Genomic DNA, 25,760 nt, shown 5'->3' on the forward strand with positions numbered 1-25,760 from the left:
TCAGAGCCCGGACTTGAACCCGATCAAACATCTCTGGAGAGATCTGAAAATAGCTGTGTAGCAACGCTCCCCATCCAACCTGACAGTGCTTGTAAGGATCTGCAGAGAAGAATGGGAGAAACTCCCTAAATACAGGTGTGTCAAGCTTGTAGCGTCATACCCAAGAAGACTCGAGGCTGTAATTGCTGCCAAAGGTGCTTCAAGAAAGTACTGAGTAAAGAGTCTGAATATTTATGTAAATGTTATATTTTGCAAAAATGTTTAACAAGCTGTTTTTCCTTTGTCATTATGGGGTATTATGTGTAGATTGATGGGGGAAAAAATGATTTAATTAATTTCAGAATAAGGCTGTAGCATAACAAAATGTGGAAAAATTAAAGGGTTCTGTAAAGCATCTAGTGTACAGTCGTGGCCAAAAGTTTTGAGAATGACACAAATATTAATTTCCACAAAGTTTGCTGCTTCAGTGTCTTTAGATATTTTTGTCAGATTTTACTATGGAATACTGAAGTATAATTACAAGCATTTCATAAGTGTCAAAGGCTTTTATTGACAATTACATGAAGTTGATGCAACGAGTCAATATTTGCAGTGTTGACCCTTCTTTTTCAAAACCTCTGCAATCTGCCCTGTCTTGCTATCAATTCACTTCTGGGCCACATCCTGACTGATGGCAGCCCATTCTTGCATAATCAATGCTTGGAGTTTGTCAGAATTTGTGGGTTTTTGTTTGTCCACCCGCCTCTTGAGGATTGACCACAAGTTCTCAATGGGATTAAGGTCTGGGGAGTTTCCTGGCCATGGACCCAAAATATCAATGTTTTGTTCTCCGAGCCACTTCGTTATTACTATCGCCTTATGGCAAGGTGCTCCAACATGCTGGAAAAGGCATTGTTCATCACCAAACTGTTTCTGGATGGTTGGGAGAAGTTGCTCTCGGAGGATGTGTTGGTACCATTCTTTATTCATGGCTGTGTTCTTAGGCAAAATTGTGAGTGAGCCCACTCCCTTGGCTGAGAAGCAACCCCACACATGAATGGTCTCAGGATGCTTTACTGTTGGCATGACACAGGACTGTTGGTAGCGCTCACCTTGTCTTCTCCGGACAAGCTTTTTTCCGGATGCCCCAAATGATCGGAAAGGGGATTCATCAGAGAAAATGACTTTACCCCAGTCCTCAGCAGTCCAATCCCTGTACCTTTTGCAGAATATCAGTTTGTCCCTGATGTTTTTCCCTGGAGAGAAGTGGCTTCTTTGCTGCCCTTCTTGACACCAGGCCATCCTCCAAAAGTCTTCGCCTCACTGTGCGTGCAGATGCACTCACACCTGCCTGCTGCCATTCCTAAGCAAGCTCTGTACTGATGGTGCACCGATCCCGCAGCTGAATCAACTTTAGGAGACGGTCCTGGCGCTTGCTGGACTTTCTTGGGCGCTCTGAAGTCTTCTTCACAACAATTGAACCGCTCTCCTTGAAGTTCTTGATGATCCGATAAATGGTTGATTTTGGTGCAATCTTACTGGCAGCAATATCCTTGCCTGTGAAGCCCTTTTTGTGCAAAGCAATGATGACGGCACGTGTTTCCTTGCAGGTAACCATGGTTGAACAATGATTCCAAGCACCACCCTCCTTTTGAAGCTTCCAGTCTGTTATTCGAACTCAATCAGCATGACAGAGTGATCTTCAGCCTTGTCCTCGTCAACACTCACATCTGTGTTAATGAGAGAATCACTGACATGATGTCAGCTGGTCCTTTTGTGGCAGGGCTGAAATGCAGTGGATTTTTTGGGGGGGGTTCAGTTAATTTGCATGGCAAAGAGGGACTTTGCAATTCATTGCAATTCATCTGATCACTCTTCATAACATTCTGGAGTATATGCAAATTGCCATCATACAAACTGAGGCAGCAGACTTTGTACAAATTAATATTTGTGTCATTCTCAAAACTTTTGGCCACGACTGTATACTTTCCGAATACACTGTATAGACACACCCTATGTGTTTTAATAAAATTAACTATATGCATTGTGCTAGTCTGACACTAAGCTTACTTTTTGATTAAATAAGACAAACGCCTCGAGGGCGCCATATATCTAGATGAGAAACACCTTAACCTGACCCAACTACTCTCCTCCCGCTCCGGCTGGCTTTGTCAAATTCTTCCATTACTCCTGAAGTTCCCGTTAATAGGCTGCACTAGTAGTCGGCAACCTTTCTCAGGTGGAATGCCAATTTATCTTACAATTTCTACCGTTCTGCTTACCAGTTATGGTTTCATTATGCAAATTTCTGTGAAATAGTTTCATTTAATTTATAATAACGTCTTCATATCGCAAAGTCATTGTCATGTAGTTAATAAAAATTATATCCAAACCTAAATAAAAATGATACAAACCTAAAAAGTAACTGATATTGCCATTATCAACTATGTAAAATAGCCTACATAAAGCCAACAAATAAAAACAAGGGCTTGGGTTTACAGTAGTTGATGGAACAGTACAGTTAATGGAATGGATACGCTCCAGTACTTTACTACAGTACACGTGTACCCTTATACAATTACAGACTGTTTTTTGTACCCTTTACATAATCCTTTGCTGGTTTTTCAGTTTGATTTGATGTGCAGAAATGGCCAGAGCTAGTTGTAATTACTTTTTCTCACATACTCGACAATTCTACCCTCCGAAAGACATCTTATTCAATCATATGCTGGGCTAAATGAAAAGTAAGATTGTGCCCACTGACTGCTTTGAAGGGACGTGGTTGATATACTAATATTTGCTTTGGCGCAGAAGAGGTGATCCCCTTCTTTATGCTATGGCAAAGCCTTCACCCCGGTTATTAAATCCCTGTGTTGCTTTTGGATGTTTGTATTCTTTGCACTTATGTTCACTTCACAAGGTAGACAGATGAATAGACTACATGCATGTTCACTCCACAGGCCTGCACTGGAATCCCCAGAAAATAACAATGACTGTCTATTCCACAATAAATTGGTTTCAGCAAAAGTCCCAGCTCTCATGAACTCTCCTTGAGGATTCTGCAATCAGCGAATGCTGAATCTGACACCCGACTCAAGTCTTCTAAGCATTATTTGGTCTTGGTGGGGCTGAGTTGAAAAGAACACAGAATCCGAGTGACTGAGTCTTCTAGCAGATGGATGAAAATGTTAAGTTAATGATCTCGGTGCATGTTTCTTCACTTTCTGCAGGGCTGCTCATTGTGGAGAATAAGTAGTGGAAAGCTCTGGGCCGCTTCCTGTCACAGGGTTTTGGCTGAAATAATGACTCCAACCGCCCAGCAGACTGCACTAATAGTAATAACTGTCAGACTCAGTCTCCCATCAATGCGCTTTCCTCTAATTTAGGAATAATTCCCAATCTCCCACTGCTTGCGAAAAAGCCTGAGATGTTGAAAGTCGGGCTCCTTTTTGGGAATCTCAAAGGCTGTATACATTAATGCATAATTGTTTTTATCTTTCCATAGATTCGACTGCTTAACATGCTGACCACACCGCTCGTGTTGAGTGTGTGAGCATTGCAAAATACATTTACACATACTGTACATGTTATTCAACAATTCTACAAAGTTCCAAAGTTCATTTCAGGTAAAATAACAACCCAATGTTTATATCCCAGGACAAATGAGCTAGCAACAGCAAGCTAGCTAGCTAAATGTCCATGATTGTTTCATGTGTTTTCGACTTGTCCCCAAATTAATATAGTTGGTTAGAGTTTTTTTCTTTTTTTTCAACCTGCACGTCGCAATCATTTCTGGAGTGGATGTACAAAATTAACATGCGCGTGATGGTGGACTCACCCACGTGGCCGGTCTAGTCAGCATGTGCTTAACTCAGGCATAGTTAATAAATTAACCTTTGTAGTAGAGGCCCAGAATTGGTCACTGTCTGTAATTTAGGTTGTCTCTCTTTCAAAGTTTGAAGATTTCATGGCCCCAGGTTACAGACATGAGATCTATATTTTCCCCCAATTTCACATTTGACAATGAAATACTTGTTTTGTCTGCGGATGCCAAAACATTGCATTTTACTCGACTAAACACACTTGATGGATTCTTCTCCCAGAAAAATTCTTTGCCATTTTCAGCAATGAGGCCTATGTGTGCAGTGACATCGCTTGCTATTATTGTTGTCTGTATAACTTTCTGAAAAAGTTTCCCTCTCGCTCGTCTTTGCCTCAGGCGACCCTTTCTCTTTTTCTCTCTCATCTCCACTGTTGTTGCATTACCATATGCGTGTTTGCTTCCAAAATGCAATTTAATGACACTTTTTTCCCCCCTTTTTTTTTAATATACACCCAATTTCTTGACTACCGGTATATATTTTCAAAATATCTGAAGGGATTTCTTGACCCTAGTTTCTGAAAGGATTGTTTTTCAAACCAATGACTGTCACATAACATTTACACATTTACATAGCTAAAGGCAAGCTTTTTTTAATCGGTTCATCTGAATATGGTAGTAGAGGGCATAGACCAACATTCAGTATTATCACCCTGGAATCTGATGGCATGGATACAACATCGCTCTGTTGTCACGACAGGTCGTTCATTGTATTGTAGCTGAACATGACTCACTGAGTAAGATTACAGAATGAGTCAGTGCCCCTGATCTTGGAGGTGTCACCTACTCATTTGTACTGTGTAGATCCAAGGAGGGGGGCTTGAGCTTACTAAGACCAACGGCCAAATGTCCCCCCTCAAGCCATCACAATTAAACCGCCTACATCCGCTCCTTGGCATAATGTTGAGCTCCCTCTACTAGATGATTGCAATATTCACTCAGTGAGAGAACACAATCCTTCAGCTTACTTCTGCCATTGAACGATGTTGACTGTCTGTATACAGTATGTTCGTGTTCAAAGATTAGCCGCATAATAAATGTTGCATTTCCCCCCCGGCTTCAGCCGTACAGTACCTATTTATAATATCCCTGTTTGTTTGTTTACTCAGATGATGATTGAAAAGCCGTATTGAGAATCTCCACAAGATGCTTTTGTCTGCCCAGTTGAGTTGCTGCTCTATGCAGTTTATGTGTAGATCACACCACTTTGATGCCTATACGGAGTGCTCTTTCAAAATCTCACACAGAAAATTGGGTTAGGGAGTTAACTGTCCCCTGAATGGGTTCCTTTTGTTCCATTGCTTGTATACTATCCATGGGCTGTGTTTGATGGTGGTTAACTATGTAATAAAGGGTTCTTGGAATGTATCTTGTTGAAAGAACCCTCTCTGAGCCAGTTAACAAGAGTGTTTGGGTTCATGTTGATGCTATCGTGGCAGTTCTGAATTCTGAAGGCTGTGCTGAAGAGCTATCTATGCAGAAACATGCCCAGTTTCAAAGGGTTGTTCGCCTCCAGCTCGTGTGGATATAAAATGCCTGTCTTTAATATGCACTAACAGTAATTTAGTCAAGTTTGAGCCGTTTTCTAGAGTTGGAAGACTTTGGAAGTTTGTGATAAGAGGAGAACGCTGGGCAGATAAGAGCATTCTCTGCACTGTAGAAGACGCCTGTAATTGGTGCTTTGTTTCCCCTCACATTTGCTCCTCAGATATCCAACCAGCATTTCTTCCCACAGGTCAAACCCAAACCGAGAATATTCATTAAACATTACAGAACAAAGTGTTAGACCATGTGCTAGACACGACAGTCTGCTCTGAGCGAGAGCTCAAAAGAGAGGGTGTTGAAAACAGACACATTAGATAAATTGCCTCATATTTTTTACTGGCTACTTCCACCACACAATAAACGTATCTCTCCCTAGTTAAAAATTACTTACATAATCATCACTTTCAAAATGGACTCGCTTGAATTAATATTTCTTATGAAACATCTTATTAATTCGACCTCGTGAAATGGAAAAACAGGCAGTGCCTCCTGGGAATATATATGGCTATCTGTTTTACGGCCCCCATTTTCGAGTTTCAATTCAGTGAAGTAGCAGTTAATGTCTGCACTTGCGGGGGGAATACAGTGCATTCGGAAAGTATTCAGACCCTCCACGTTTTGTTATGTTATGTTAGTCTTATTCTAAAACGGATTAAATTGTTTTCCCCCCCTCATCAATCTACACACAATACACCATAATGACAAAGCAAAAACAGGTTTTTGGAAAAGTTTCCAAATATACTAAAAATAAAAACTGAAATATCACATTTACATAATTATTCAGACCCTTTACTCAGCACTGTGTTCTTGGGGATCTTCAATGCTGCAGAAATGTTTTGGTACCCTTCCCCAGATCTGTGCCTCGACACAATCCTGTCTCGGAGCTCTACGGATAATACATTTGACTTTATGGCTTGGTTTTTGCTCTGACATGCACTGTCAACCTTTTATATAGACCGGTGTGTGCCTTTCCAAATCATGCCACAGGTGGACTCCAGTAAAGTTGTAGAAACATCTCAAGGATGATCAATGGAAACAGGATGCACCTGAGCTCAATTTCGAGTCATAGCAAAGGGTCTGAATACTTATGTAAATAAGGAATTTCTGTTTTTTTCTTAATTTGCAAACATTTCTCAATCTGTTTTTGCTTGGTCATTGTCACGTTCTGACCATAGTTCTTGTGTGTTTTCCTTGTTTTGTGTTGGTCAGGACGTGAGCTGGGTGGGCAATTCTATGTTTTGTGTTTCTATGTGGGGATTGTCAATTGGCCTGATGTGGTTCTCAATCAGAGGCAGGTGTTTGTCATTGTCTCTGATTGGGAACCATATTAAGGTAGCCTGTTTTGTGTTGGGATTTGTGGGTGGTTGTTTCCTGTCTGTGTTTCTCTGCACCAGATAGGACTGTTTCGTTTTGCCACGTTTGTTATTTTTGTATTTGTATAGTGTTAACGTTATTCGTCTCTTTATTAAAATCATGTTGAACACGGAATACGCTGCGTCTTGGTCCGATCCCTGCTACACCTCCTCTTCAGACGAAGAGGAGGAAGGCTGTCGTTACAGAACTACCCACCAAACTCGGACCAAGCAGCGCGGTAACGGGAAGCAGCGGCAGCAGCGGCAGGAGCTAGCAAGGCAGAGCGGCTGGAAACCCGAGAGGCTCCCCCAAAAATGTCTTGGGGGGGGGGGGGGCACACGGGGAGTGTGGCTGGGTCAAGTAGGAGACTTGAGCCAGTTCCCCGTGCTTACCATATGGAGCAGTTGGCGAAATTGAGGTACGAGTCGGAGAATGTGGAGGAGTTATTGGACAGGTTGGAGAAAAGTGAAAGGATGGGAGATTATGAGACATTCGATGAGTTGTTGGTCAAATTGGAGGAGGCCGAAGAGAGAGAGCTGTTGGTTTGGCGTAGTATACACGGTACTCGCCCTGAGGTGTGTGATTACCGTGGAGAGCGGGAGTACGGGCAGACACTGTGTTATGCGGAAGAGCGCACGGTGTCTCCTGTACGTGTGCATAGCCCGGTGCGGTACATCCCAGCTCCACGTATCGGCCGGGCTAGAGTGGGCATCGAGCCAGGTGCCATGAAGCCGGCTCAACGCAGCTGGTCTCCAATGCGTCTCCTCGGGCCGGTGTACATGGCACCAGCCTTACGCATGGTGTCCCCGGTTCGCCAGCACAGCCCAGTGCGGGTTATTCCACCTCCCCGCACTGGCCTGGCTACGGGGAGCATTCAACCAGAAAAGGTTGGGCAGGCTCGGTGCTCAAGAGCTCCAGTACGCCTTCACGGTCCGGTCTATCCGGTGCCACCTCCTCGCCCCAGTCCAGTACCACCAGTGCCAACACCACGCACCAGGCTTCCTGTGCGTCTTCAGAGCCCTGCTCCTGCTCCCCGCACTAGCCTTGATGTGCGTGTCTCCAGCACAGTACCACCAGTTCCGGCACCACGCACCAAGCCTCCTGTGCGTCTCCAGAGCCCTGTACGCCCTGTTCCTGCTCCCCGCACTAACCTTGAGGTGCGTGTCTCCAGTCCGGTACCACCAGTCAGCAGCCGCCAGAGCCGCCCGCCAGTCAGCAGCCGCCAGAGCCGCCCGCCAGTCAGCAGCCGCCAGAGCCGCCCGCCAGTCAGCAGCCGCCAGAGCCGCCCGCCAGTCAGCAGCCGCCAGAGCCGCCCGCCAGTCAGGAGCCGCCAGAGCCGCCCGCCAGTCAGGAGCCGCCAGAGCCGCCCGCCAGTCAGCAGCCGCCAGAGCCGCCCGCCAGTCAGCAGCCGCCAGAGCCGCCCGCCAGTCAGCAGCCGCCAGAGCCGCCCGCCAGTCAGGAGCCGCCAGAGCCGCCCGCCAGTCAGGAGCCGCCAGAGCCGCCCGCCAGTCAGGAGCTGCCATTCAGTCCGGAGCTGCCTCTCTGTCATGAGCTACCTCTCTGTCATGAGCTACCTCTCTGTCATGAGCTGTCCCTCGGTCCGGAGCTGTCCCTCGGTCCGGAGCTGTCCCTCGGTCCGGAGGAGTTTCCTCAGTCTGGTGGGGCCCGTTGTTAGGGTTCTTAGGCCAAGGTCGGCGGCGAGGGTCGCCACTCAAAGGACGCTAGGGAGATGGACAAAGACAATGGTGGAGTGGGGTCCTCGTCCAGCGCCAGAGCCGCCACCGCGGAGAGATGCCCACCCAGACCCCCCCCCCCCCCCCCTATAGGTTTAGGTTGTGCGGTCGGAGTCCGCACCTTGTGGGGGGGGGGGGTACTGTCACGTTCTGACCATAGTTCTTGTGTGTTTTCCTTGTTTTGTGTTGGTCAGGACGTGAGCTGGGTGGGCATTCTATGTTTTGTGTTTCTATGTGGGGATTGTCAATTGGCCTGATGTGGTTCTCAATCAGAGGCAGGTGTTTGTCATTGTCTCTGATTGGGAACCATATTAAGGTAGCCTGTTTTGTGTTGGGATTTGTGGGTGGTTGTTTCCTGTCTTTGTGTTTCTCTGCACCAGATAGGACTGTTTCGTTTTGCCACGTTTGTTATTTTTGTATTTGTATAGTGTTAACGTTATTCGTCTCTTTATTAAAATCATGTTGAACATGGAATACGCTGTGTCTTGGTCCGATCCCTGCTACACCTCCTCTTCAGAAGAAGAGGAGGAAGGCTGTCGTTACAGTCATTGAGGTATTGTGTGTAGATAAGGACTTTTTTTTAATTTAATCCATTTTCGAAATAAAGCTGTAACGTAACAAAATGTGGAAAAAGGGTATGAATACTTTCCGACTGCACTTTATGACATGAAAAAGTTTTTGCCCCTTTATGATTTTCTAAATGTTTGCATATGTTTGATTCTGAATGTTATCAGATCTTCAACCAAAACCTAATATTAGATAAAGAGAATCTGATTTTAAAAATAACAAAAAAATTAACAATGTCATGCAACACCCAATTCCCCTGTGTGAAAAAGTAATTGCCCTCTTACACTAAGTAGCTGTATTGACTGCAACCAAATGCTTCCTGTAGTTGTTGATCAGTCTCGATGTGGAGGAATTTTGGCCCACCCTTGCATGCAGAACTGCTTTAACTCAGTTAGGATTAGGTCTGGACTTTGACTAGGCTATTCCAAAACTTAAAATGTTTTTGTTTTTTTGTTGCCATTTTCATGTAGACTTGATTGTGTGTTTTGTATTATTGTCCTGCTGTATGACCCAGCTGCGCTTCAGCTCACAAACGGATGGCCTGAAATTCTTCTGTAGAATTCTCTGATAGAGAGCAGAATTAATTATTCATTCTATTAAGGCAAGTTGTCCAGGTCCTGAGGCAGCAAAGCATCCCAGAACCATAATTTTCGCCAGGCATAATGGGACCCATGTCATCCAAAAAGTTATGCTTTTGATGTATCTGTCCATAGACCATTCTTCCAACAGTCTTGATCATCCAGTTGCTTTCAGTTGCTTTTTGCACAATACTCAATGGGTCCCATTAAAAGCCACTGCACCTTCATCTTGACACTCCCCCACCATTGTAACATTTTTGGGGAACCTATAGAAATGCATTTATTAATGTCTACATTTGTTTTTGCCACATTTATTCTATTACAGACACCCTAATGAATCATTTTTAATTATATTGTGTGCTAAACTTTTTTAAATTAAGATATATATAAACAATTTCCTTTAAGTGTAATTCTAATGTTACTGTCCCCACTTGAAACATTTCATTGAAATACTGTAGAATTCCATTCATTCTTATGAAAAGCCTGCTTCTTCTGGGGAGTGCCAATAGAGAGCAATAGTAACAGCGTCTATTTGTAGGCACTAACTCTGCAATGGCTTGTTGACCAAAGCCTATGGGGAAATTAATGGAGTTTTTGTAGTGTTATTGGATGAAAGCACAAAATAATGTATCCTAAGCCTGTGTTAACCTCAGACCTTATTTTCGGCGTTCATCCCAAAACTCTATTCTTTCCCAATTCATTTTCCACATTGGAATTGCTGAACGAATCTGATGTAACTCATTTACATTTTTTAAGACTACAAGCTGGCGAGCTCTGTATGGCGGACCGGTGGCTTCAAAGCCTCTCATTGGCCAATACATAGCATCAGCAATCCAGGGTTTATTTATGCTGTATACATAATTGGTCAGGATGCAACCTTGAGGGGCATTATTCATCTGTTGTTGAACGAAACACTTTCAGAATGATTTTATTTCTCTAGAATACTGTATCTGACGTGGCCTTGGCACATGCAGGATTTCTTATGTATTTCTTCCTCCCTACCTGTGATTGATTACTTTGGTCTGAGGCTGACCGGCTTATTAATCGATTCTGCGAAACTGCTCGCGGGAATTACATTTTTTCCATGAATGGCTGTCTTCAGAGTGAAGTAGAGGCACCACGGGACTCATTGTAAATCATGTTTAAGTACAACAAATCTGCTCCTAAAGTGCACGTGTGACTGTTCTCAGGTGATGGGGGGAGATGTATCACTTGTATTAAGGCCTACTGTAGAACGGGGCTAGCTAGGAAATGCACGTGCGTGTGTGCGTTCGTTCCTTAGTTCGAACATAGAAGGCTCATGATATTTGAGGAGTTGTGCAATATCAGTAATTAATATGACGCAAATATCAATGAATACTACAAGTGCTGAACATCACAACATGAACATTAAAGGGATACTTCAGGATTTTGGCAAAGAAGCACTTTATCTACTTCCCCAGAGTCCGATGAACTCGTGGATACCATTTTTATGTCTCTGGTGCAGTTTGAAGGAAGTTGCTAACTAAATTAAGATATATATAAACAATTTCCTTTAAGTGTAATTCTAATGTTACTGTCCCCACTTGAAACAATTCATTGAAATACTGTAGAATTCTATTGTAACTGCTAGCATGCTAGTAGATACCATAGACCTCCAGTAATTGTGCTTGTGCTAGTTAGCATTGGCTTGAAAAACGACCTCTAACTTCCTTCATACTGGATGCAGAGACATACAAATTGTATCCATGAGTTAATCTGACTCTTGGGAAGTAGATAAAGGGCTTAATTGCCGAAATCCTGAAGTATCCCTTTAAATGGTATATATTGTTTTCTACATAGTCCTCTTTCCCCCTCAGTTTGCCTTCAAAGATTTTTTCCCCCTTTTAGTTTACTTGCTAAGCCACCCTCTTCATTTGAAACACCAAAACTATCCCTGAATTCGATTCAGGTGGTTAACAAGGTAAACAAATGAAATCCCAGGAGATTGACATCTAATTGTACCTACACACTGAAGAAGGCTGTAAATCTGAAATGTCAGTGTACACTATCACTGATGCAGTAAAATAGAGAATAATGAAGTAAGCTTCATGCAACATATTTTTGAGTGCGAACCCATTACACCTCTTTGTTCGTCTAGTTTCTATCGACCCCCAGTTACAGAACCCCTGATCATGACCACATTGCCCATACTATGGCCTATAGACCAATGTCCTATAGACTGGACATGCTTTAGTAACATTCCTCTGGGACTCCAGCAAGGTTATTATATTAAAGGAAAACTGAAACTAAAATGAAAACTAAAATGGGAAAACAATTTAGTAAACTGAAATAAAATAATTAAGAAAAACATTTGAAAAACGAAAACAATACTGAAACTATATTTGACTGCAAAATGAACTAAAATTAAAAAAAAAACATTTAGTTTTAGTTTTTTTTCCTTCTAAACTTCAAAATGAAAGTGGGTTTTCAATCTTACTTTTTTATGGAGTTTTCAAGCTTCTGAATCTGGCGGGTAAATGCTGCCAGTATATGCCGACATTTCAAATAGGCTAGCTTGTGCATCACTATAGCTATCAGTAGAGTTAGTGATATCTCTAATAGGGAAGAAATCAGAGGGCGTGCTTGAGTGTGAACCATAGGTGTGAACAATGGTGGCAGCAAAAAGTTAAACAATGCTGGAAAGGACAAAAGCAAATGTGTTGTAGTATCAGCAGCGTGTGTGGAACTGGGAAAAGCCAACCAACCTCAAAGTTCATCTGAACAGTACCCACAAAGAAATACAAAAAATTTCAGGATAAAGACAAGGTGAGACAGTCACCAGCTCTTAGTAGCTGCACATCAACTGTAACGTTAGGACAACCCACTTTAGCCATTTGCTTGTAAATAACAGAAACATGGCAACCTAATTCAAATTAGTTTTTTTTTTTAAATAGAAGAAGCACTCATTAATTTATTCATCCAGTCTGGCAAGTCCACAAGACTGTGCTATTAGCCAGCCTTCAGAAAATTCAACCAAACACTTGATCCCAAATGTAATACTCCTGGCGCTTCTAGATTAAACGGGGTGGTTGCTTTGCAAATGGATACAGCAACCCAGAAAGTTAAGGAGATTCTGAAAGAGACATCGAAATAACCATGTGTGTAGACGGATGTATCAAGAAAGGACGGCGGACTGCTTCGTTTATGGGCATATCAGCCTGCTTCAACGAAGCACAGCATGTGTGTTGCTCAACCTACAAGAGAAGGTCTTACTCGTCGTAACTGACAACTGGGCAACATAGTCAAGTCTCATTAAGATTTGATTTATAATTTAAACACAACCAAACCTATGACCTGACCCATCACCTTGGGTATTACGGCCCCACAGTGGGAACATTTGATATCCCCCAAAACACAAACTGTAGGCATACAACACATAAATGGCTCCTAGCCTACCTACTGTCTTTCCCTAACACTGAAACTAAATAATATAATAAGTTATAAAACTAAAACAAAAGTAGTAAATCAAGAATGAACTAACTGAAACTAAACTAGAAATAAACAAACTAATAGAAATAAAAACAAATAGAAAATCACAACTATAATAACCTTGGACTCCAGTCTTGCCTGAAGCGAAAGGACAATGCCCTCAAATTGGAATTGCTGGACCACTATTGTTTTTCCTCAGCCATTTAATTTTCGTCTCTTTCAACCATGATACAATATTTGCGGAGAAAGCCATTGGAGCAAATGGAACTTTTTTCGACTGTCGAGAAGACCTTTGACTGATAAGGACCTCTGACGGTATACTGACTTCTAAACAATTTCCGCTGCTCCTGATCGGAATACTAACAGGAATGGTATAAACTCCCACAAACAAAGATGGCTAGTATTCAGTTATTTTTCTACATTTAATTATTGTGTAGCAGCAGTTATAACATATAGACTACAAATGCTTGCTTACTTACTTTATGAATCCTCTTCATCCCTTTCGGAACATAAGGTCACAAGGAGCTCTCCACTTCTTCCTGTCTGGCAAAGTGTTGGGCCTCGCACTACATATAATGCTTGAAGTTTTTCTTTACCTCTAAAGGTTCTACTGACTCTGGGTGTTTTTGGGTTCCAAAGCTCTCCTCGACCTCCACAATCTCCCGGACAGCCTTCATGCAGTGCCTGCGCTGGGGGATGTGGTGCCCCTTCCAGGAGTGGGGTGCCCTGAGGGCCGAAGAAGTGAAGCTTAGTCTGCAGGGCGGCTCTACGCCCAACCCCTATGGAGTCATGGCCTATACCTCTTCCTCCAACAGCCAAAGTCCTGCCCAGGTAACACATATTTCTCATAATGTGTGATATTAACCAATTCATTAGATGAGATGATGGATCAGCTGCTCATTTGGCAGTCCCACACTGACTTCTCTTTCTATCTGTCTTTCTCTCGCTCTGCCTCTCTCGCTTTCTGTCTGTCTCTCTGGTCCTCTCTCGGAGGTGGTCGATGAGAGGGACATGGTCAGGTTCCGTGTGTCTTCCAGCTCAGTGCAGAAGGCCTCGTCCAGCACAGCCGTGTCTCTGAGGAGGAGCAGGACAGGACAGGAGGAAATGGCAGCACAGCAGAGGAAACCTCCCTCACCAGGTACATATCATCACGGGGGGATATCTCCATCTGTATCAGTCATGGATGGGACTCTTCCTGATTAATCAGGAATTCCTGCTTTTCTGGACATTATCCTTATTAACATTTTTATTTGAACTGAAGTATCCAATAGCCAATATCCAGCTTTTTCTGCTTTTCTATGTTGTCTTAATCACATAGCTGACATGTATCAGTAGCCTCAGTCACAATGTCCTTTTATTTCTCATAATGGCTTTAGTCTTCTAAAAAACAAACAGTTTTTTTCCCCTCAAACGACTGACACATTCTGAACTCCTAAGTAGTGAAGAGATTCCCTTTGAAAATGGCTGACATAGAAAAGGTTATTTCTAGTTTGAATTGGACTATGAAATCACTTCAAACGTGACTGCCTGTGTTTGTTTCCTCACCATAACAGATTTTGTTTATCGTAACAGGGAAAGCATGGCATGCCAGAAAGGCTGCTCGCAGACCAACATGCATACTTTTCAGGCACACACACTGCCACAGTTAGTCACCCCTGGAGAAGGGCTTCAAAGTTCTGACTACCATCCATCAGAAGCAATATGCATAATGGGACTCCCAACCACCGCAGTGTTATCTCATTGGCACCACCTGCTCTCTACAGGATTAGAATGCTCCGACAAAGAAGTAGAATATCCGGAAGAGACTTTGGCCAGGGCTCGATATGGCCCCTTGATTTTGAACAAGCCTGACATCGGTATCTCACGCTAGCTTCTGCTCCGGAAAAGAGTTGAGTTGCAATCCGAACTCATCAGACTTGAGCCTTTTTGGTAGGCTATGTATGCAACAGAACCGGAGACATATTTTGCTATCATTCGTGAAAGCACTGATGTGTTACTGTCTATGTATGGCACTCATAACAACAACGGCTAATGATATGACACTATTGTATTAGGGTACAGTTGCAACCTATATTGAAGGCACAGTTATTAGATCTCTTGTTCTATTAGTTATATTATTTCAGCTCTTTCCCAGAAAAGAGGTTGAAACCTCGAGAGAATTCCTGGTAAAAGAAAGGTTAGTTGAATTGCATTATTTATCTCCCATACTGAGCTTCAGAAAGATATTTATTTTATTTCATTTCATTTTATTTGAACATAAAAAGAAAGAAAATAATAATATTTTTCAAGTGTCACTTATTGGAACTGCGAGCAGTTGTCCGTCACAGAATTGATTATAAAAGCCTGGTAAACACTTGGCACTCAGACACTCAGTCCATTGTCGTTGACAGAGGGTATATCTTGACTCTGAGTGGACTCTACATAGCCAATGATTTCCATCCTAATGTTGTCGCTCGTCAGCTTATCTTCCTACGCGGAGAATGGAGTTGATTGAGGTTCAGTTGGGGTGGCTGCTTCTTTGCAAAGTCTGTTTAATGACAGTTGAATCAGCAGTTGAAGTGTCCTCGAAAAGCCTTCTCTGAACATGTCGCCTAAATTATTTTGTGTTGGCTGCTGTTAAGGAAGTACAATATCATGAACCTCTGTCATTATTTTGATTTGGTGGTTTGAACAGTGCTGACTGTTGTCTGATTAGACAGAGGGATGTATGTGTCGGTGTGTACAGTACGTGCGCTCATGTATTTGTTTGTTTTCTGCATTCTTGGCCACGTGTGCGTGTGTGTGCTTCTGTATAAGTGTGTGTGTTTGTTTGTGTTTTCATCTGTATGTTTCTCTAGAAGGCTGATAGAAACAACAGCTCATTTACAAGCCGAGCTGTGTAATTTATGTCTTTGTCGCCCCATGGCTGCGTCCGACAAGCAAGGAGGATCAAAGGAGGATCAAACATTCCACATTGCATTCCTACCCCTTCAGCCAGTAATTTGGAAATAGGGAAAGTAAGACACTTATCGATTCATACCGTTTTAGATGTATCCATGAGAAATGTATGATGGGCATTAAACCGAGTTCAGTATTTGTGTTTATTATAGATCCCCATTAGCTGCTGCCATGGAAGCAACTACTCTTCCTGGGGTCTCGCAAAATTAAGGCCGTTATACAATTTTAAAAACCTTACAATACATTCATTTCAGAATTCACAACAAACTGTGTGCCCTCAGGCCCATACTCCACTACCACATATCAACAACGCAAAATCCATGTGTGTGTATGCATGTGTCTGTGCCTATGTTTGTTACTTCACAGTCCCCGCTCTTCCATAAGGTGTATTTTTATAAATCTGATTCCACTGCTTGCATCAGTTACCGTGGAATGTCGTTCCATGTTGTCATGGCTCTATGTAGTGCTGTGCGCCTCCCGTAGTCTGTTCTGGACTTGGGGACTGTGAAGAGACCTCTGGTGGCATGTCTTGTGGGGTGTGACTTATGCGTTCTCACACAGTCCATGCACTCCCATTAATCAGGGAAGTAGCTACAGAACCCTCACTGTTTGCTTGACCGCCATCGTGTACAACTTGGCTAATGATAAGCAAAGCCGGGAAAAAAGTGGAAAAAACATCTAGCTGTGTCCTCTTAGATTATTATTAATTAATTCCAATGGCCCATACTTGCATTATTCACAATTTCCTGATTTCTCAGCTGTCAACATCTGTTTATCACTGATAAATCCACTTAATGATTTGAAAAGTAGAGTCTGCAGTGCCACTTAAAGCACTCCAAACAAAATGGATGCCATAGAGTAGGTTGGTGCCATGGTAGTGTCATGGTACAAGTTCATCATCCAGCACTACTGTGTCCTCCTGTCCACACTTACTGTAGTCTGAGCAGATGGATGCTACAGCAAGGCTACTGCACCCCAGGCTACTGCAGCCATTTCCAAAAGGCCAGTCTGACCCAGCAGACAAAGGATGAGAGAGAGAGTCACAGAGAAGGGGGGTGAGTGAGAGAGAGAAACTGAGCTGAGAGAGTTATAGAAAGAGAGAGAGGAAAACGGACAGAGGTAGGACGAGAGAGAGAAAAAAGCGAGAGTGAGATGGGGAGCCTTACATTTCGCCATCACTATGGCTACCGATGCAGTTCACCCAGCGTTACATAAGACATTTGAATCAGACTGTGACTGTGGCTAAAAGACAACACTGTCACAGATTGTCTGAGTGATGTTCCACTGTGTGCTTACTATCTAGTCTACAATAGGACAATTCTAATGGTTCATAGAAGTTGAATGTAGAAAAACATGTAACTGCTAAAATAATGGAAACACTTGAGTAAATGAGGGTTCTGGCAGCTCTTATGGTGTGGGGTGCATTTTCCTGGTATGGTTTAGGTCCACTTAACCCTTTTAGAGGGCAAGGTAAACGGCAATAAATACATAGCCAATTTGAGTGATTACTTACAACCTATACTATGGTGAATAATTTCTATCCTGATTGGAGTGGATGACAATCCCTCCATCCACAGAGCACGAGTCGAGTAGTCACTGAGTGGTTTGATGAGCATTGAAGCTGTTCTGGCGGCTCGTGGTGCCCAACATCCTATTAAGACACTTTATGTTGGTGTTTCCATTATTTTGGCAGTTACTTGTAGCTCCGGGGTGACATTATAGGTACAGATCTAGGATCAGCTTCTCCTCCCCCAATTCCAACCTTAGCAATTGGTTAGGAAAATGCTAAACGGACCCATGATCAGCGTCTAGGTCCACCTTCACCTTACACTGTAGGGTAGGTAACTGCCAAAATAAAGGAAACACCAACATAAAGTGTGTTAATAAAATAGAACAGCTTCAATGCACCTCGGCAGAGATTCTACAAGTGTCTGGAACTCTATTGGAAGGATGAAACAGCATTCTTCCATGAGAAATTCCATCATTTTGTGTTTTGTTGATGGTGGTGGAAAAGCGCTGTCTCACACCATGCCCATACTGGACGCACATGTGCACCATTATGCGCAAATTGATTTTGTCCCCACACACCAAACGCGATCACGACACACAGGTTGAATATCAAAACAAACTCTGAACCAATTATATTAATTTGGGAACAGGTCGAAAAGCATTAAACATTTATGGCAATTTAGCTAGCTAGCTTGCAGTTGCTAACTAATTTGTCCCATTTAGCTAGCTTGCTGTTGCTAGCTAATTTGTCCTGGGATATAAACGTTAAGTTGTTATTTTGCCTGAAATGCACAAGGTCCTCTACTCCGACAATGAATCCACACATGAAACGGTCAACCGAATTGTTTCTAGTCATCTCCTCCTTCCAGGCTTTTTCTTCTTTGGACTTTATTTGGCGATTGGCATCTAACTTTCATAAGAAGGTGTATTACCACGACCGACCAGCCTCAGTTCGTCTGTCAATCACCCACGTGGGTATAACCAATAAGGAGATGGCACGTGGGTATATGCTTCTATACATTAATGAGGACATGGGAGAGGCAGGACTTGCACCACGTTCAGCGTCACAAATAATACTGACTTCTATGTTAGCACTTGACAACGCAGACGCTCGTTGGTGCATGCGAGCAGTGTGGGTGCAATGATTTGAATAACATGTATGTGTACATTTATTTTTGCAATGCGAGCGGTGTGGTCAGCATGTTAGGCGCTGCTCCAGAATCTCCCATAAGTGTTCAATTGGGTTGTGATCTGGTGACTGACACACAAACACAAACTCTAAACCGCCTAATCTCCTTTGAGAACCCTTTTTCAAAGTCAATGAGAACTCATCTAGCCATGGTTTTCAAAATAATGTGTAACTGGTCTTCTTTTCTTTTCTTTTTTTTACATGACCTTAAGCATGATGGAGTGTTAATTACTTAATTAACTCAGCAACCACACCTGTGTGACCAGCACCTGATTTTAATATACAGTACCAGTCAAACGTTTGGACACACCTACTCATTCAAGGGTTTTTCTTTATTTTTACTATTATCTACATTGTAGAATAATAGTGAAGACATAAACACTATGAAATAATACATATGGAATATCATGTACTAATCAAAAAAAGTGTTAAACAAATCAAAATACATTTTATAATTGAGTTTCTTCAAAGTAGCCACCCTTTGCCTTGATGACAGCTTTGCGCACTCTTGGCATATTCTCAACCAGCTTCATGAGGAATGCTTTTCCAATAGTCTTGAAGGAGTTCCCACATATACTGAGCACTTGTTGGCTGCTTTTCCTTCACTCTGCGGTCCAACTCATCCAAAACCATCTCAATTGGGTTGAGGTTGGGTGATTGTGGAGGCCGGGTGATTGTGGAGGCCAGGTCATCTGATGCAGCACTCCATCACTCTCCTTGGTCAAATAGCCCTTACACAGCCTGGAGGTGTGTGTTGGGTCATTGTCCTGTTGAAAAACAAATGATAGTACCACTAAGCTCAAACAAGATGGGATGGCATATTGCTGCAGAATGCTGTGGTAGCCATGCTGGTTAAGTGTGCCTTGAATTCTAAATAAATCATAGACAGTGTCACCAGCAAAGCACCATCACACCACCTCCTCCATGCTTCACAGTGGGAACCACACATGCAGAGATCATCCGTTCACCTACTCTGCGTCTCACAAAGACACAGCGGTTGGAACCAAAACCTCAAATTTGGACTCATCAGACCAGAGGACAGATTTCCACCGGTCTATGTCCATTGCTTGTGTTTCTTGGCCCAAACAAGTCTCTTCTTCTTATTGGTGTCCTTTAGTAGTGGTTTCTTTGCAGCAATTCGACCATGAAGGCCTGATTCACACAGTCTCCTCTGAACAGTTGATGTTGAGTTTTGTTTGTTACTTGAACTCTGTGAAGCATTTATTTGGGCTGCAATCGGAGGCTGGTAACTCTAATGAACTTATCCTCTGCAGCAGAGGTAACCTTGGGTCTTCCTTTCCTGTGGCGGTCCTCATAAGAGCCAGTTTCATCATAGCGCTTGATGGTTTTTGCGACTTGAAGAAACGTTCAAAGTTCTTGAAATTTTCCGCATTGTGTGACCTTTGTCTTAAACTAATAATGGACTGTCGTTTCTCTTTGCATATTTGAGCTGTTCTTGCCATAATATGGACTTGGTATTTTACTTAATAGGGCTGTCTTCTGTATACCACCCCTACCTTGTCACAAGACAACTGATTGGCCCTAACGCATTAAGAAGGAAATAAATTAATCTATTGAAATGCTTCCAGGTGACTACCTCATGAAGCTGGTTGAGAGAATGCCAAGAGTGTGCAAAACTGTCATCAAGGCAAAGGGTGGCTACTTTGAAGAATCTCAAATATAAAATATATTTTGATTTGTTCAACACTTTTTTGGTTACTGAATGATTCCATATGTGTAATTTCATAGTTTTGATGTCTTCACTATTATTCTACAATGTAGAACATAGTAAAAGTAAAGAAAAACCCTTGAATGAGTAGGTGTGTCCAAACTTTTGACTGTTACTGTACTTTGTATCCCTCATTTACTAAAGTGTTTCCTTTATTTTGGCAGATCTGTAGATCTCTGTAGCGATCCAGTGCATTCGTAAAAGTATTCAGACCCCTTGACCTTTTATACATTTTGTTACTTTACAGCCTTGTTCTAAAATGGATTAAATTGTTTTTTTCCCTCATTAAACTACACACAATACCCCATAATGGCAAACCAAAAACAGGTAAAACATTTTTTGTGACTATTAAAAATAAAATAACATCACATATACATAAGTTTTCTGACCCTTTACTCAGTCTTTGTTCAAGCACCTTTGGCAGCAATAACAGCCTTGGGTATTCTTGGGTATGACGCTACAAGCTTGGCACACCTATATTTGGGGAGTTTCTTCCATTCTTCTCAGTAGACCTTGTCAAGCTTGGATGGGGAGCGTTGCTGCACAGCTATTTTCAGGTCTCTCCAGAGATGTTCGATCGGTTTCAAGTCCAGGCTCTGGCTTGGCCACTCAAGGACATTCAGAGACTTGTTCTGAAGCTTCTCCTGCGTTGTCTTGGCTGTGTGCTTAGGGTTATTGTCCTGTTGGAAGGTGAACCTTAGCCCCAGTCTGAGGTCCTGAGGACTCTGGAGCAGGTTTTCATCAAGGATCTCTCCTCCAGACGTGGCACTTGGCATTCATGCCAAAGAGTTCAATATTGGTTTCATCAGACCAGAGAATCTTGTTTTGTCATGGTCTGAGAGTCTTTCGGTGGCTTTTGTCAAACTCCAAGCAGGCCTTCATGTGCCTTTTATTGAGGGGTGGCTTCCGTTTCTCCACTCTACCATAAAGGCCTGATTGGTGGATTGCTGCAGAGATGGTTGTCCTTTTGTAAGTTTCTCCCATCTCTACATAGCAACCATCGGGTTCTTGGTCACCTCCCTGACCAGGGCCGTTCTCCCCCGATTGCCCAGTTTGGACGGGCGGCCAGCTCTAGGAAGAGTCTTGGTGGTTACCAAACTTCTTCCATTTTAAGAATGATGGAGGCCACTGTGGTCTTCATTTTTTTGGTACCCTTCCCCAGATCTGTGCCTCTACACAATCCTGTCTCGGAGCTCCACTGACAATTCCTTCGATCTCATGGCTTGGTTTTTGCTTTGACATGCAGTGTCAACTGTGGGACCTTATAAAGACCGGTGTGTGCCTTCCAAATTATGTTCAATCAATTGAATTTACCACAGGTGGACTCCAATCAAGTTATAGAAACATCTCAAGGATGATCAATGGAAACAGGATGCACCTGAGCTCAATTTCGAGTCTCATAGTAAAGGGTCTGAATACTTATGTAAATAAGGTATTTCTGTTTTTTTATTTGTTATACATTTGCAAACATTTCTAAAAACCCGTTTTCACTTTGTTATTATGGGGTATTGTGTGTAGATTGAGGAACATTTTTTATTTAATCCATTTTAGAATAAGGCTGTAACATAACAAGTTGGGGGGAAAAGTCAAGGGGTCTGAATAATTTCCGAATGCACTGTAAATCATTGTAGTTCTATGTATATGTCACTTTTCCGTTACTGTGTATGCATCTTATAGGGATGTCATTGGATGGCAAATTCAGTCAAGAATATGACGGTGCAAGTAAAATGTGCATTTTACAGCTAACTACATCCCTTTTCCTTCACCACCTGGGATATGTCCCAAATTGTACCCTATTCCCTTTATAATGCACTACAGGGCACATAGGGCTCTGGTTACCCATACGTTTACCAGTCAAATTGATATGGTCAGAGGTTCTATGTCCCTTCTAGGATTTATATTTCTATGGAAGTAAAAGGAACAGTAAATAAGAGCTGTGTTTTTTAACTGTTTTTCTTTTTCTCTTTAGGTCGAAGTCGGCGTGCCTCTCAAGCATCTCCTCCGGGATCACCACAAGGCCCAGGGGTAAGACTGTCTCAAAGATCAGTTACCGCTAACATGGTCAGACATGATCAGTCATGGATAAACCGTTCCCTGAAGCCATGGTCAGCTCCACTCTGTTTTGAAGCATAGGTCTCCATACTGTCATAATGGCTCCTGAGCATTTATTAAGTGCTGATCTAGGATCAGGTCCCACCTGTCCATGTAATCATATTCATTGTGATCTTAAAGGAAAACTGATCATATCTGAGAGTCTTCATGAATACGAGCCTTCACTAGTAAACTAATAAAGCACTTAGTGTTAGTTGCTACCACAATAATACTACATAATAATACTACACAATAATATATAATGTATATTAATGGCTCTGTTTGCTACCTAATGCTAAGAAAGTCAGATAGACAAACAGCATTCTGTGCCCCAGTTCTACATGATTATCTCTTGAAAGAAACATGGTCGGAGGGCGTCATTGTGTCATCTCTGTTTTAACGGGCTGTTTAAGTAAGGATGTTTGGTACATAAGTGTTAGGGATCAGGTCTATCAAAATATCCTGCAGCATATGATGTGGTACTATGGAGCAGAGAGCTTCATCCACTTAATATATGTGGGGAGGGTTTTTAATGACGGGTGTGTGTTACGTGCATGGGCGCATGTTTTTCAGTTGTGTGTGTGTGTGTGCTGGTACATATGTACTTGTGTGTGTGTTTCTGCACATGTGAATGTGAGTACATGTTTGCTGTGTGCGTCTCTGCATGTTTGTAAATGTATGTACATTAATGTGTCTGAGTTTGCACAAGTGTGTGTGTGTGTGTGTGTGTGTGTGTGTGGCATGGTGAGCTGTGGGGTGTGAGTGATGTCTCTCAGGCTGAGTGGGGCTGTCAGTGAGGGGCCGGGCCCTCTGATGGATGCAGCTCTCTCACAGAGATAAGGCCCCACACACACACAGACAGACACACACAGTAGAGGAGAAGGATTAGCTCTGTCTCAGTGCTGGATCTATGGGCCATAATGAGGGCCTGGGTCTGCTCTCCTGCCTCTAGATTAAGTTTGCAGCTAAACATATCGGGTTGGAACAGGTAAAGGGAACAGAACCAAAAAACTGAAAATAACTAAATGTTTCAAGGAACAGAATCAGAACCGGGAACAAAAGGGATCTACTATACGAGTGTATAGTATCAGTATTGTATTGTTTCTTCATCCTATGTAATGTATTCTCAGTGAATTTGGGGATGTTTTTTCCCCCGTTCATAGAAATGAGTCATTGAAGCTGTTAGGTTTATGTCCCATCCTACGTCCTGATATTACCTAGGTTCTGACCGCTAGATGGTGCTGTTCCTGCTATTAAGTGATATTTCACCCAAATTACATATTGGTTTAAGCAGTCTATTGACAATTTATGACATTAACCCATGCTTTGGTTTCGTTTACCTGGCCACTATCCCTTTAACATTGGGGCGTGGGGGATTCTTCACTTTTTTCAGAAACAGCACCATCTAGTAGTCAGAACCTCGTAATATCAGGATGTAGGATGGGACAAATACCTAACAAATTTTGTGTAGGGTGCCATCTTTCGGACGGGACGCTAAACGGGTGTCCTGAGTCTCTGTGGTCACTAAAGATCCCTTGGCACTTATCGTCAGAGTATGTGTGTGAACCCCGGTGTCCTGGCTAAATACCCAAGCTGTCCCTCATACCACCACGGTCACCTAATTATCCCCAGCTTACAATTGGCTCATTCATCCCCCTCCTGTCCCCTGTAACTATTCCCCAGGTGGTTGCTGTCAATGAGAATGTGTTCTCAGTCAATTTACCTGTTAAAATAATGGTAAATAAAATGACAAATCTATCTGAACAGGAAAAAATGAATAAAAATTACATTTACATTTAAGTCATTTAGCAGACGCTCTTATCCAGAGCGACTTACAAATTGGTGCATTCACCTTATGATATCCAGTGGAACAGCCACTTTACAATAGTGCATCTAAATCTTTTAAGGGGGGGGGTTAGAAGGATTACTTTATCCTATCCTAGGTATTCCTTAAAGAGGTGGGGTTTCAGGTGTCTCCGGAAGGTGGTGATTGACTCCGCTGTCCTGGCGTCGTGAGGGAGTTTGTTCCACCATTGGGGTGCCAGAGCAGCGAACAGTTTTGACTGGGCTGAGCGGGAACTGTACTTCCTCAGAGGTAGGGAGGCGAGCAGGCCAGAGGTGGATGAACGCAGTGCCCTTGTTTGGGTCTAGGGCCTGATCAGAGCCTGAAGGTACGGAGGTGCCGTTCCCCTCACAGCTCCGTAAGCAAGCACCATGGTCTTGTAGCGGATGCGAGCTTCAACTGGAAGCCAGTGGAGAGAGCGGAGGAGCGGGGTGACGTGAGAGAACTTGGGAAGGTTGAACACCAGACGGGCTGCGGCGTTCTGGATGAGTTGTAGGGGTTTAATGGCACAGGCAGGGAGCCCAGCCAACAGCGAGTTGCAGTAATCCAGACGGGAGATGACAAGTGCCTGGATTAGGACCTGCGCCGCTTCCTGTGTGAGGCAGGGTCGTACTCTGCGGATGTTGTAGAGCATGAACCTACAGGAACGGGCCACCGCCTTGATGTTAGTTGAGAACGACAGGGTGTTGTCCAGGATCACGGCAAGGTTCTTAGCGCTCTGGGAGGAGGACACAATGGAGTTGTCAACCGTGATGGCGAGATCATGGAACGGGCAGTCCTTCCCCGGGAGGAAGAGCAGCTCCGTCTTGCCGAGGTTCAGCTTGAGGTGGTGATCCGTCATCCACACTGATATGTCTGCCAGACATGCAGAGATGCGATTCGCCACCTGGTTATCAGAAGGGGGAAAGGAGAAGATTAATTGTGTGTCGTCTGCATAGCAATGATAGGAGAGACCATGTGAGGTTATGACAGAGCCAAGTGACTTGGTGTATAGCGAGAATAGGAGAGGGCCTAGAACAGAGCCCTGGGACACCAGTGGTGAGAGCACGTGGTGAGGAGACAGATTCTCGCCACGCCACCTGGTAGGAGCGACCTGTCAGGTAGGACGCAATCCAAGCGTGGGCCGCGCCGGAGATGCCCAACTCGGAGAGGGTGGAGAGGAGGATCTGATGGTTCACAGTATCAAAGGCAGCCGATAGGTCTAGAAGGATGAGAGCAGAGGAGAGAGAGTTAGCTTTAGCAGTGCGGAGCGCCTCCGTGACACAGAGAAGAGCAGTCTCAGTTGAATGACTAGTCTTGAAACCTGACTGATTTGGATCAAGAAGGTCATTCTGAGAGAGATAGCAGGAGAGCTGGCCAAGGACGGCACGTTCAAGA

At 43.2% G+C, this 25,760-nt stretch overlaps 1 protein-coding gene across 1 annotated transcript in view; it reads left to right on the forward strand.

Annotated features, from left to right (window-relative positions):
- The window catches only part of nphp4 (nephronophthisis 4), a 138,293-nt gene that overhangs the window by 33,822 nt on the left and 78,711 nt on the right, over window positions 1-25,760 (forward strand). Inside the window, exons 4-6 of the mRNA XM_039011489.1 lie at window positions 13,725-13,916; window positions 14,079-14,223; window positions 22,419-22,474. Of these exons, the coding sequence (XP_038867417.1) occupies window positions 13,725-13,916; window positions 14,079-14,223; window positions 22,419-22,474 (393 nt within the window). The remainder of the gene's footprint in view (window positions 1-13,724; window positions 13,917-14,078; window positions 14,224-22,418; window positions 22,475-25,760) is intronic.

Source organism: Salvelinus namaycush, chromosome 16 (genome assembly GCF_016432855.1).
Source record: "Salvelinus namaycush isolate Seneca chromosome 16, SaNama_1.0, whole genome shotgun sequence".
NCBI classification, from domain to species: domain Eukaryota; kingdom Metazoa; phylum Chordata; class Actinopteri; order Salmoniformes; family Salmonidae; genus Salvelinus; species Salvelinus namaycush.